This window comes from Nyctibius grandis, chromosome 14 (assembly GCF_013368605.1).
Source record: "Nyctibius grandis isolate bNycGra1 chromosome 14, bNycGra1.pri, whole genome shotgun sequence".
In the NCBI taxonomy this organism is placed as follows: Eukaryota; Metazoa; Chordata; class Aves; order Nyctibiiformes; family Nyctibiidae; genus Nyctibius; species Nyctibius grandis.
This window is the reverse complement of record NC_090671.1, coordinates 8443271-8457114: the sequence shown is the minus strand read 5'-3', so window position 1 is coordinate 8457114 and position 13844 is coordinate 8443271. Positions and strand designations below refer to the sequence as shown.

Below are 13844 nucleotides of genomic sequence, written 5' to 3'. Positions count from 1 at the left end.
GCTTGTCCTTCACTTCGAAGACTTACCTACTTTAATATTTTTAAGATCTAAATGGAACAAAAGGGGAAAAAAAGATTTAATTTGCATTGTATTAATGTTAATGACTACTGCTGGAGATTTTCAAGGCGGGGAGGTGTGTTTTTACTTTTCATATTTTAAATCTTTTTTATTTCTATCTTGGTGAATTTCTTTGTTCCTGGGTAGCTCGCCTGTGGCGAGTGGGGCATCCATCCCTCAAGGTTTATTTTAAAGCAGTGGTTGAAATCTGCAAGCATACGCTCTGAGAGTTTCCTTGGAGGAATAGGTCTTCTGTAGATGTCTCAATTCTTGTGCTAAATCTTTTACCAGATTTGAATTTTAATGTTCAATAATGCAAACATTAATGGTAACTATTGTAAGCTTTATATTTTTTAGCCACAACAGCATAAACCTTGCTATGAGTTCAATAGCAGTAGAATTAAATAATATTAATTATTATATTAATTATAGATAAATATTGTAAATCTTGTCCCTGACAGCAACAGGGACATCCCTTCTTAGTGGGTAAAGGCATTCGACAACACAGAGCAGCTGATTCACATAACCTTCCTATATTCATTACGTTAGAAATGAACTGGACTTCATTTTACTGAGCTAATGGACGTTCAGAACACAGTAGGTGCTCTAGATTGTTTTCCAAGTCCAAAGTTCCTGACTGAATAGTGTACTGAAATATTACATATAGCATCCTAGCGGTACATTTCAAGGTGTGTAGCCTGTCACCCCAGCTTCACCCCAGCTGAGTTCAGACTGGCCTCAGCACACTCGTCCTGCCAGGTCCAGAATAAATGGTTACACGGCACAGCGGAGATCTGCCTTCATACCTAAATGATGCCAGCTCCAATTCTGAAATTAATCCCCACTTCTGAGGGTTCATGTTAGAATTTTTTGGGTGTCCAGCTTGCATTTCAGTGGAAAAATCTGTGATATACTTGGGGGGGAACTTTAGAGTCATCAGTGGATGTCTTCATGCATAGCCTGGTCTGTTTCTTTTTTCGCTGCACCACTTCCACTTACAGGGAGAAGTAAGGAAGAAGGAAGCTGGCAGCATGAGAAAAAGTGTGCGTCTGTGTATATATATGCTAAAAAAAGGAAATAAAATCAACATTCATGTGAATCAGCTGTAGCAAACCACGCAAGTTTCATAACCAGAAGTCCATCACCCTCATTCTGGAGGGTGACTGTTACTAAGCAGGATACTAAGGTATTAAGAAATGCCTTTCCTCCCGAGTTCCATGCTGAAATCCCCTCCAACAGCTTCCTGCAGCTAATAATGGTTCTGCACCAAGGGAAGACAGCCATGCATGTTCTCCACTAAATAAATATGTAAATGAAACTTCCAAGCAGAGTCACATACCATGGAGTCAGGGAGCTGAGAATAACTAAATGCTTTCCATTAGAGCAGCGGTACTTTAACAAATCCTATTATTTATAGTGGCCAAGTACTTTTTGGTGACTCCATAATGACATGGACATGGCATAGTAATGGACAAGATTTGCAGTCCAAATAGAAGAAAACTGATGTTTATAGTAAGTGAGGAATTACTAGACAGATCATTATGGTTAAAGTAGCTTTTGGCTATATCCATATTAAGTCCTAAATTCCTCCTTAATTTTAAAGAAAGCTTATAACCACCCCCCCCCCAAATTGCAGCAGCCTCTAATTGTAAATAATGGCTTTAAGCCACTTGTCTTCTGTTGGAAGTATCCTGTCTAGGCATCCTTGCATTAAAAAAAATTAGAGTTGCTCTGTGCTGTGCGTCACTGCAAATCCTCCCTTGGTTTCTGCTCCTCCCTGGAGAGCGTGAGGGACCAGAGCAGCTGGGGCAGGGGGGTCCAGGTAACTCCAAGCCAGGAGGCTCGTGGTAAAGGGGATCAGCAAAGCAAGATGTCTCTTGCAAACAAATGGCGTTAGTCATAGCTTAAAACTGTAGAATGAGAAAGTAATGGATGTTTCTCTGGTTCCTTAGTGAAAACCCATATACAGCCCTGAAGCTGTAATGGCTCCAAGAGCGTCTGGCTAATGAAAAGAAAATGAGTGACGGGTGACACAATGCCCAAGTGAGGGGAGAATGAAAAGAACTTGTGAGCACTTCAGAAGAGAAGCAAACTGCATCTCTTTTCTTGTCAGAGTCTCCTCCATTTTCTAAATTGGTGAAATGCGGTGTCAGCCGTTCAACTTTGCGTGCACTGTCCTTTCAATTACCCCAGCATGGCTGTAGGATTGCACTACCAGAGCCGTGTGGAAATGAGTTGAAATAGGAAAGAGGTGAAAAAGCTTCAGTTCATTATTTGTGTGGTCCTTGCAAATGCTGGGCTAAATTTGGCCTGTAATTCACATTACCCCTTGGTATAATCATAAGCATTACAAGTGAAAATGACCTCCTGCATTGTCCGATCTCTCTCTTTCTTGGCCAATACGGACTGAAATTAAGCATAAGATTGTATGTATGCATCTGGCTGTCTTTGGGTTTCCAAAGTAGCTGTCCCAAGGGTAGCAAGATTCTGCAACCGTGGATATAATGAGTTGATCACAATCAGTAAATTGACTTCAAGGCAGCTATATCAGCCTACCATTAGATACTTAGAATGAGTCCAAATAGTGAGAGAGAGGGGGAGAGAGAGATTATATATTGAGAGAGATATATTATATGGAGATAGATAGATAGATCGATCGATCGATCAATCTACTTTTTTCTAACCGTAAAGTAGAATAGATTGTTTCTCAAAAAGACATCATTAAATCATCCAGAAATTGTGGAAATGCATTATACTGGTATATTAAGGCCTAAAGTAAGAGGTGTAATATGGTAAACCAGCCAGAAAGCCACTCTTGAATGTGGTACAAACATTGCTGTGTAGATGGCATTGAATGCTGACTTTTCTATTTTTAATCAATGTGTCTTTATTAAACGCTTATGTAGCAACATTTATGTGTGTAGACTCCAGGAAAAGATTGCGTTATGGAAAGAGATTTCTACCTTTCCTGCAGAGGGGAAGGGCAGGGATGTGGGAAACCAAGAGAAATCGGATAGTTCTTACAGCTTTTTCAAGATGGGTTGGTCATTTTCTAGGAGTGAGTGACCAACCTGGTCATTTTTAGGCTTGGCTTGAAATAGGCAGCTGTAGATCTTACTTTGTAGATCTGAAGGAATAATTTGTGATTATCTCTTTTTTCCTAAAACTGTTTTCCTGTGTATAGGTGTAATAATAAAGAAACCATTTTCAGCATAAAAGATGTGCTTGTCAAACCACAGCAATGATTTTCCAGTTGCTGGCTTTTTTAGTCGTGCAGCCTTCTAATATTTCTGCTTGAATTCTTTCACGACAGAAGCAAATGAAAATTACACCGTGGTTTTTAGGTCTCTGTTCCCTGATTTTTGCTTGTCATGTCATGAACTTCTTCGAAGCAGTGAAATGGCAGCCCATCTCCCTGAGAGCTCCAGACAGATTTCTAAAGTTGTCTTGTTAACAGCTTGTCAGAAACCTACATTTCAGTCTCACTGAGTTTATATCATGCAAAAAAAAAAAAAAAAAGTTGCTGGAAATTATGATTTTTACAGGTTCTGACATTTTTCTAAAGAACTGAAATGCTCAAGGCTGCCGTCTCCCTTAACAGGCTCTGCTGTTTTGGGTAATATTCTGCGTTGCATCAATTGAACATCAGAGCAACATTCAGTTTCTTCCCTTAAACACGTTCTTTGAATTATTTAAGGTGTTTTGATGTTGGCTAGAATTTGTAACAAAGTCCTTCAGCTTTTATCCTAAAATATCAAAAAGGTTGAGATTTTTTCCTTCCCCCTCCCTCCCTTTTCTCCCTCTTCCCTAACCCTTCCTCCCTCCCTCCTCCCGCTTTTAATAGATCCTTGCATGGATCATCAGGGGACTTTCTTTTATGTTGTACAGCATGAAATGACTTAGTCAGGGCCTTTCTGATTAATTTATGAGTGCTAAGGAAAAGGGAAAGGGGGAAAAAAACAGTCCTTGAGGGATTGACCCTAAGCTGCAGCAGATCAGCTCAATTTTATGGAATGAAAAGAGACTTAAACAGTATTTTTAGCGTCGGTTCCTTGACCCGCAGAGGTGGGAAGCTCCCTGTCTGGCAGGCTGAAGCAGGGCGAGAGGTGCCCACCTCTGCCGGTGGCTCCTGGGCTCGGCTCTGCGGAGCCGCCGAGCGCTGGTAGAGTTAAAGTTGTGGCACAGCGAGGATTAACGCGCTCTGCCTCCAAGGGACAAATGCTCTTTTTTTTTTTTCCCTTCCCCTTTTTCCCTCCCCCTTGCTCCCTCCTTCCCTACTCTGGGCTTGCAGATGACAGCTGTTGGTCACTTAACAAAATGTCCTCTTGATTGCTGCTTCACAACAGGGGCCCCCTCAGACCAAACAGCACACAGCCCCTACAATGCATCACTGCCCCTCCAAATTAGTTCTAGTGCTCAGGGCCAGTCTCGGCTGCCACAGCTAATACTCTCTCGCTGTTCTTCTCTCTACCCCTCGCCCTCCCCCTCCGCAGACAAAGGCTCAGCCTGTACATCTGTAGTGCTCCTCACCTCCCCCTTCCCCCAGCCAAATGCTGAGGAGAGAAAGGAAAAAAAAAAAAAAAAAAAAATTGCTGCCCTGAGGCTCAATCTGTTTCTTACAGCTCTGCCCCGGCACTTGGAAGCCGGAGCTGGTGTAGCCGTAGGGAGGCCCTGACTCATTTCATCAAACTGTCAGGGAGGCAGCGGAGCTCGGAGGACTCTGCTGCCTGGGGCAAGTTCAAGTCAACAGTCGATTTCCGTCCTCCCCCCGGCCCCCGCCTTTCGCTTGGACACTTTCTGTGCTCTGGATCTAAACTTCTCCCCGAGCTGCAGCAGCTCACAGCTTCTTGCCAGGAGGAAGGACTTGTGGGACCTTATAAAGGACACAGTGGCAAAATTGCTGCAATAAATCAGTGGCCCTCTGACACTTGGCGGTAGCTTAATGTTTTGGCACTTTCTTTCCTGTGTACGCCTCAAGTCCCATTAGCAGGCTTTTCTGTCAGTCTGGCTCATGATAAAACTCTCTCTTCCTATCATCTTAAGCAAGCCCCTGCAGACATGAATCCGATGCCAGACTTAATAGGAAACAACACCCTCCCCCTGCACACACAAGCGTGCATCCATACGCGCTGCTGCGAGCCGCTCCCGGGAGGTTAGCTCAGAGGACAGGGTGAGGAGGGAGGGCTCTTAAAAATAGGCTTGATTTGATTCCTTCCTTTAAAAGAAATATTAACGAACTGGGACTTAAGCCTAACGCTTCCCTGAGCCTCACTATTAAAAGAAAATTCAGTAACTAATATGGTTGGAAATAATAAGATAGCAGTAACATGGCCATCCTCTGGGACTCTCTGAGTGGGTGTGCAAGCTCCATAGGTATCTACACTGTTCATATATATTCTATGCAATTTCTTACATATATATTCTACCCTGCCAGCTTGCATTGTAATATTATAGACTGTATATTTAATATTTTTGCCTCCTCTTCTTTCAGCCTTATACTTCCCCATGCAATTTTAGTTGCAGGTAGACTGGTTAGAATCCGTGTCCCTCCGGGCTGGAATCTGTTTTTTCACACAGCTAGCTTAGATGTCTATCACCCTCTGCTTAATCATAATATAAATAATACCTGTAGGTATGTGTGTTTGTGTGCAAAGGAAAAACAAGGCTTTCTGTCAGCTGTCTGGGCAAGGTCCTGTAACTTCTGTGCTGTATAATGTCTGGCACAACAGGACCCTATAGCCTTGAGGCTGTGTAGGCACGACCTAGATCATAAACCCCTGGGTTTGGGTGGATTAGGAGATGCTGCGTTTATGTGAATAAGCTGAGGTGACTTTTATGCAATTCTCAAAAATTTGGAGGATGTGGCCTCATTTCAGATGACAGAGTGTTTTTCTGATGACATAACACCCAAGTGTTGCCAATCTTGTTGCAGTCTTGCAAGACTTGGGTTGGTTTTGGTTTTGTTTTCTTGGAGCTCTAGTTCCTGGCATGAGGTAGTTATGTCAGAATCTGATTTCATGTTAATCAATGTAGCGCTTTTATTATGTGAAGAAAAACTGGGTGATCTGGAAGGTAAAATACTGAGGTTAAACAAAGAGTCAAAGGATGTTTTTGTGGTTCTTTGTGGACTGAATGCCTTTGCGAGGGGCCTGGTGCCAGGGGAGGTGTCCCGGAGCACAGAGCCTACATGCTGCTTCTGCAGATGCTGCTTTTTTGGAAAAATCCATGTGTAGCTCATTCCAGGCCTGCTCCCCTTCTGCCCTCAAAAAACCTGAACTTACGTGGCTAAAACACTCTGTAGCTGTGCTAATTGCCTGGACGCTGTGGTAGAACCGGCAATGACACTAGTGAACACCTCTGACTGTATGTCCACCAGAAAACCTTTGTAGTGGAGATCTAGCTTTATTTGCAGTGACACAAACCTCTGCAGTATCCGTTGCTGTTATGTGGAGTGATCTGATTTATGCTTGTATGTCATGTGAACCATAGCGGGTAATGTTCATATTTCCCATTTCAACCTTAGTTTGTTTGGGATGAGAGAAGGGTTAGAGGTTTATTTTCAGTTCACTGAAGGCAGGTGTGCTGCTGGTGGCATCTACATCTCTGTGATAAGAGAAGGGCCTTCTCCAAATACGCTGTTGCCTGCGTTTTACAGTAGCCACAAGTCCATCTTTCTCCCCTGTTGGGGTGATGTGTACAAGCAAGTGCTGGAATGCATTGTAACTCCCTGCCTGGTGGGAAAGGCATGATGGAGGGGGGTCTTGAGATGTGAATTTCCACCTCAGCTGTCAAAAAAAAAAAAAAAAAGAAGCCAGAGGGCCTGGTCTAGGCATATGGGAGCTCCATCTCTGACTCCTCAGGTATTTGGGTGCAACAGGGGAACAGGTGGGATGGAGGGGATGGTGGAGTTGCTGCAGTTGCTTAGATGGAGATTAGGAAAGCAGCAGCATTTTTTCCTGCTTCGCTGCCTGCTTCACTTCATCCAGAGCCTGAACCTTCATCCAGAGCATGGTCTGCTGGCAGCAGCCGCCAGATTGTGCCCTGTCCTGGTGAACCCATGGCCGGTTCGGCATCATGGCCTTGGCACTGGGTCATCATGGATGGAGGGCCCACATCTGCAAAATTTGCATCATCCTCCTCTGTGGGGCAGAAGCAGGAGGAAGGAGGGAGGGGCAAGGCCTTTTTACAGCACACTGAGCCAATTCTACCTGAACTATGTATTTTTCTGCTTAACTTTACCTCACAGGAGGCTTTTTCTGTCTGGAATCTGTCACTGCAAGAAATTGTTTCCAAAAAGCAGCACAATTAGGGGTCGGCTTTGCAAACATTCTTGGTGGAATTGAGAGGCAATTGGCACAACCCAGTGAATAATCCTTTTAGAAGCCTTTATGAACCCAGCACAATGCCTGTTTACAGTTTCGCTTATAGACCAGGAGTGTTAACAGGCCTTTAGAAAAATCCAGGTAATTGAAGCTTTTGTCTCTCAATGAGCCCCCATAGATGTCAACAGTTGCTGTTCTCCACATTTTCTTTAACTTTTTTGTTTTGACATGAGCTTTTGTCCCTCTGACAACAGCTGCGTGGGAGGTGAGTGAGGCCGGGTGGCGGAGGAGCCTCGGCCTGCTTGGCCCTCAAGAGGGAGCATCACCGGCCTCCTCCTCCTCACCAGCCCAGAATAAGTTGTCTTTTAAGACACAGAAAATCCTCTGGGTCAAACCAAAAATTCTCCTATGACTTCATTATTTCTTTAAACATCCCGGCGATGCAATGCACCAGTCTCGGTCTCTCTTTGTTGGCCCAGGGCTTGCAGGGGTGGGCGGAGGAGGCTGGAGAAGAGCGGGTACGCAGAGACTGAAGGCTGTTACCACAGAAACTGAACCAGCCCATTGAAATCATGTTTTTTAACACCCCTCGAAGGGAAGGGGTCAACAGCGGTTCTGTTTTTCGCAGATCTGTCCAGGCGGGTTTGGTTTTGCTGCTGTTGGTTTTTCTCGGTGCCGTTGCGTGTTCAGCAGCCTGTGGGTTCCTGTTTCTCGATGTGAATGTGGGAGCCTGCTTCTTTAAAATAAAAAGAAGACAGCCTAAGTGAATTCTGAAGGTTGGGGGTTTTTTTCCACCAAAGCTGGCTGTATTTTCTTCAGGAGGCAGTAGGAGATTAACATGGGTTGGTAGCCATGAGCCTCAAGCTCTCCACGTTCCAGGATGCTATATGTTAAGCAGAAATCCAAATTTTATGAATAATGGTGTGTTAATTCTTCCCCCCCAATCGCTCATCACGTAGATGGCTTGGTAGCTTTAGGTCAGTTCAGGACTTCATTCTCACATGGATTAAGATGTGGTGTTTTGGTGGTTTAAAAGCCACGCGGTAGGAATCGGTACGGGGACAGTTTGTGTGCATGGGTGAGTCCTGTGCAGCTGGGAGAGGTGGGAGAGGACAGCTATTTCATAAGGCAAACAAGAAATTATGCAACTTGCTGTCAGAAATACGTTTTTTAAAGCACCCGTCTTGCAGTCACAGCTGCACAGCGGGCTCCGTGTCCGCACAGAACCACATTCGCGTGTGGATCTGCATCCACAGCCCTGCTGGCTTCTGCAGTTGAAGACTGATGCAGTCATGATTAAAGTAAGGAAGATGTAAGCTAAAATGAAACAAAATTCTTTGCTGTCCTTTCCATTTTAAAAACAATTAATTATGGAGTATTTACAGATCCTCAATGGGGAAAAATGTATCCTCAGACAGCAGATGTTTGCTTCTTTTGTGTGTCTGTTTATAAAATTTAGCGTGTGGATTTGATGGTTCACTGGCTTTTTGCAACTTTCACTTATCTACATGAGACAAAGTTGCATATTGGTACAAAGCAAAATTAGGCATCTAAACAAAGCAATTATGCACCCTTTAGTAATGCAAACCATCTGTAATAGGTTTTTGTACTCATTATAGGCGTACAAATTTTTGAGGTCAAATCTGTTTTCAACAAGAAGTCTATCTTTTTTTTAAATATAATGGAGTAAGAAATAGGAAGACAAGTTTTGTTACAAAAAACAGAGCGCAAGACTAAAATGCTATGTTGTATTTGAATAATAATGGTTACTAAAGTTCCCCCAAATTGTTTACATCTGCTCTCAAATATTTTTAAGCTAAATTTATTAAGGTTTACAGTACTGCAGTTTTATTAAACCAGAGCTCATAGGCAAAAGAGTCTGAGTTTTAATGATAATTTTGAATGTTTTCTAGTCAATATATTTCTTAGTTTAATTTATTTGATTTTTTAATTACTTCAGTGTATCATCTTTTAGGTCTTCGTAAGAATTAAAATTTGTATTGGTGTTGCCTAAGCATACAATTTTAAGCAACACAGGGCTGAGTACACTAACTAATGTTTATGCCATTTTTGTGATCAGTGCAATTCCATTGTAACATGCTTTAGTCTGAAGTGTGCAGGTTGAATCACGTCATCAAAATATTCTACCTCTAAAATATGAGTGTGCAGGTTGAATGAGCACAATGATTAAAATGGTAACTTAGGATACTTCAGTGTAGACCAGGTTTAAAGGGTAAAATAACGTGGTCTTCATGACCCACTCAATTATGCCAGTAATTTGAGGGAATGCACTCTCCCTGTAGCATTCTGACTTGATTTGAGCCCCCTGGGTGGAGGTGAAAGGCTTCCCTTGAGTCAGACGGCATTTCTCAGGAGCATGTACGTAATATGTGTACTGATGTGACTGCAACTTCCCCCACCCCCCCGCCTTGTTTTGGATGAATGTATTGCTTTGTCAGCATGAATTGTACTGTCTGGAGCAAGCACAAATGCAGCAGGTACTGGGGCAGCCTTTGCCCAGCAAACCTGTCTCAGTGGTGATGGACAGTTAGTCCCGTTCCAGGCCCAGAGCAGAGACTTCTAATTGTTCATGGTTATGTAGCATGAGTTTGGGAGAGTCAGCAAATGGCTGATGATGGTGATTTATCAGGACTGATGTTACTTTTGATCTGAATGTCTGGTTTGTGAAAAAACAGAAACTGTTTTTCCTATAATAATTTTCATAAAGCTCAGTGACAGAATAAAAGTCCCCCAAAAAGGCACAAACAGCTTACAGGAAGGTATTTGCTAAAGGCATGGCTATCTGATCTTGCCTTCCATGCACAAAGTGATTGACTTGGGCGTGATGCAGTCTGCTGCCATTAACACTGGTTATTCCCATAGGACTTGCCCACCCACTGCTCCCCGGCCCCTGCAGAGCAGTGTCCTGCCTTCCTGTAATTTCTTCCATTTTTGCTTCAGGTTCTTTTTTTCCCAGAATGGTTACAGATACAATTAGATCTGTGCACATCCATCTAAACAGTTGGATTTATCTGTGAAAAATGTGCTGTGGATCAGGTGGGGCAGTATAAAATGGTTTCATTTTGAAAGAAAGTTCTGCCTAGTCAAGACTGTAGAAAAACAGATTCCTTAAACCAAGTGTTTCCCCTGCAGTTAAATGGAAATAAGGAGTCAGTTGGGAAGCTGAGCAGTCTTCACTGCAGACTCACCGGGGAAGACCCCTCCACTGTATTGTGGTTCTTTTTGTGCTTGGTGTGTTTCAGAGAATTCAAGAGTAAAACGTTCCTCAGGTGTTTGGGGTCAATCATTTCATGTGCCAAATAGAAGAAGAAGAGATTAAATAGTCCTTCAAAAATCTGCAGAAAACTAAGAATGTCACAGCTGAAATTTTCGCTGTGTAACTTTCTGCTAAAAGGATGTGACAGGAAAGATCCCCCCTCCCCGCTCCGTGAGGAGCAGGAGCTGGACAAAACAACCAAACAGATCTATTCCTTTTCTTACATCCATGACACCGAAGCATGTGCATTCTCATGGACCTGTTCCATGTTTGTAGCTTGTCATTGCTGGCTTGCAGAGTGAACCAGTGAACGCAATAGGGTGCTGCCAGTTACGGAAGCCCACCCGGACCATCCCCATCAGCTGCTGGCTGAAGGAGAAAATTCCCTTGGGCACAAAAGCTACAAAATGCACTGGCCACTTTCTGTCACTATAACAGACACCAAGAGATTTATTTTTGTTCCCGATCGTAAATCTTTCTCAGCTCCAGCCAACAAGATGTTCATGTCCTGAAATGTTCAGTGCTCAAGTTATCTTTCCGTCATTTGTGCTGTGAAAACAGAGCATTTCATTTTCAGAGGCTGAACTAAACTCTTTAAGTAAACACTTCCTCCTGGGATCGTGATCTCATTCAAACTACAAAATGTACTGGAATTTATGATGTATTTTAATTACTATTCTTGGTATCACTCATTAAATTAGAAATTGATTGCCAGTTTCACAGTTTCCTTGTTAGATGACAAAGTGCTTATCAAGGTGAAGCAATGCAAAACTGTTACTATATATTCCACAATTCGGGATGATAAAAAGGCATGCTTTGTGTTGTGGTATTCATGTTACAGTTGTTATTATAATGCATCGCTGATTGTCTTTTTTGTTTAAAGTCTGCTTTCCCCCATCCAAGTAAGAGTATACCACATTTTTGTACAAGAAGAAAAAAATTGGCTTTGTCTGGTTTATGCCAGCGATCTAAAAGGCATTACTGCAAACATAAAAAGTGTGTTTCATTGAACTGAGAACATCGTAAACAGCTATCCTAAAGATTTAAGAGGATGATGCAAAAGATCCCTATACATAAAGGTGTTTCTCAAAGTCTTTTTTTCTCTCTCTAATCCACAGTGTGACAGCGAGAGTGATATTGACGATAAGGTAAGACTTGAATTTTCTTCTTTCATGTGCTTTACTAGCTTGGAAATTCCCTCACAGTCAAAATAAGAATTAATTTGAAAATAATATTTTTCCTCCAGTCTTCATGTCAAATTTAAAAATATCTGTAATTGGATGAAAAACCATTGGCTCAGGTACTCTGTGATCTTCACTAGTTTTTGTTTACCGAAAAGAAACTCCCATTAATATAATAGTCTTTCTTGATTATTATGTGAGCATGTGGTGAGACCCGAGTCATAGCGTTAGTGCTGTTTCAAAGGAAGTCTCCTCTGATAACTTGTCAGGAGCCCATATTTTATTTATAGTAACCTTTGAAGATGTCAATTTTGTAATCAGTTTAGAAGATGGGACAACTGGTACCTACCCTCAAAGGTAGTGCGGTAACTGTCAAGGAGTGTTTTGTCATGTTGCATGCGTATTTATCACAGAGCAATGATTTTTCTGACCTTCTTATGGATACAGAGGTTGGTCATTGAAAGGGTGTAGTTGTGTGGTTTTGTATAGGGATTTCTTGTTTCACCTTTGCAAGGAAAACAGAGAAGTCGCATTACAGAGCAACAGTTGCACCATGCTCTTAAGCATCAAATGTGTAAAAGACTTGAGTATCCCTTGCTGACTTTTCTTCCGGCAGATCAAACTTGGTAGTCTCAGGTTAGATCTTCATCAAACTTGTATTTTGTCTGTCCAGTCTCTTGCATTCATTCATGAGAAGCTGTGGCATGCAGGTTTCTACTGGATCAGCATTACAAAAGTAAAGGCTGACTTCAGATGGCCCTGTCTCCTTGGCAGCATGCTTGGCTGCAGCCATACATTGAAGGTTACCATGAATTCAAGAGACTACACTAAAAGCTTCTTCTGGTTCAGTCTTTTTCATTTTTTTTGATATTGATGGAGCTTGGGAAGCATTAACGTTTTGTCAACAACTTCTTTTAAAAATCCCATCAGATACCAAATATCCCTGGAGTATGGCAAAAGCTGTGTTTTGAGATGAAGGCTTGATTGAAGAGAAACATTTAAATTATATATGTTGAATGAAAGATACTGTACATATTTTATTTTATATAAGTGTATATATGTGTAAAGTCACTCGCTGAAACCACACCACCACCCTGAGTTCTGTTTCTTACAAGGTTACAAAGCAGCAGAGCAGATGGCAGAGGTGGTAAGGGTGAAAAATTATTCCCTAAAAGCTTAGATACCATGGGGTTAAAACATTTCTTAGACTGCCCAATCAAAGAAAGTAAAAGCAATCACTTAGAAAACTGTTTAAAGATCTGCCAGTCAAACCTCAGATGAAGTTGTAACTGACATGTAGTTTTATTATACAGCTATGCTATTAATGATTATCTAAATTACACTGGTAGACCCAGCTAGTGGCATTACTTCCGAGACTGACGTTTGTTAGATTAGGTTTGACTTTACCTTGTAGAGAAGAAATTGAAATCTGAACAACATTGATTAGCTTTCAGAATGTGGGATCTGAGGTTACCTTCAGAGGAAGCTGCATTGTGTTTGGCTGGTAGCTTACTGTCCTTTACAGCAAACGAAAGGCTATTATAGCATTCCTTACCATTAATAGGGCATTTCTTTACATATCTATAACTGTAATTTGACCTTCTAGGCTCACATATTTCCCAGGTACCTTCTCCTTAAAATGACTCCACCTTAATACTTCTTTTCTTCATAAGGAGAGCAGCACAAGATCATCATCTTTCTCTCTCTTGCCTGGTCTGTAGAGACATGAGGCGTGGCATCAGTTCTATTAAATAGGTCTCTGGAATTAAGTAGGGTTGCTTTTCTTGTCAGCAAAGACATGGCACATGCAAGTAAACTCACCAAGGCTGAAGTGAAGAGGCTCCAAACCTTTCATGGGGATAATGTAAATGCAACATTGCCTTCCGGTTGGGGAACACAAGGGCAGCCTGGGTCTCTTTGTGGATACCTGACATACTATACTCCACTGGAAACACGTTCAGTATTTGTCTAAAACAACCGGCTGATGCAACAAGGAGCTATAAAAAC

The 13844-nt window shown here is 42.2% G+C and overlaps 1 protein-coding gene across 16 annotated transcripts in view; it reads left to right on the top strand.

Moving 5' to 3' along the window:
- The window catches only part of FBRSL1 (fibrosin like 1), a 546044-nt gene that overhangs the window by 353789 nt on the left and 178411 nt on the right, over positions 1–13844 (top strand). For 14 of the 16 annotated variants that reach the window (XM_068412713.1, XM_068412724.1, XM_068412719.1 and 11 more), the window contains one exon: positions 11775–11804. The exons of the other annotated variants lie outside the window; for them this stretch is intronic. In XM_068412713.1, coding sequence (XP_068268814.1) covers positions 11775–11804 — 30 coding nt within the window. The remainder of the gene's footprint in view (positions 1–11774; positions 11805–13844) is intronic. 16 annotated transcript variants of the gene reach the window in all.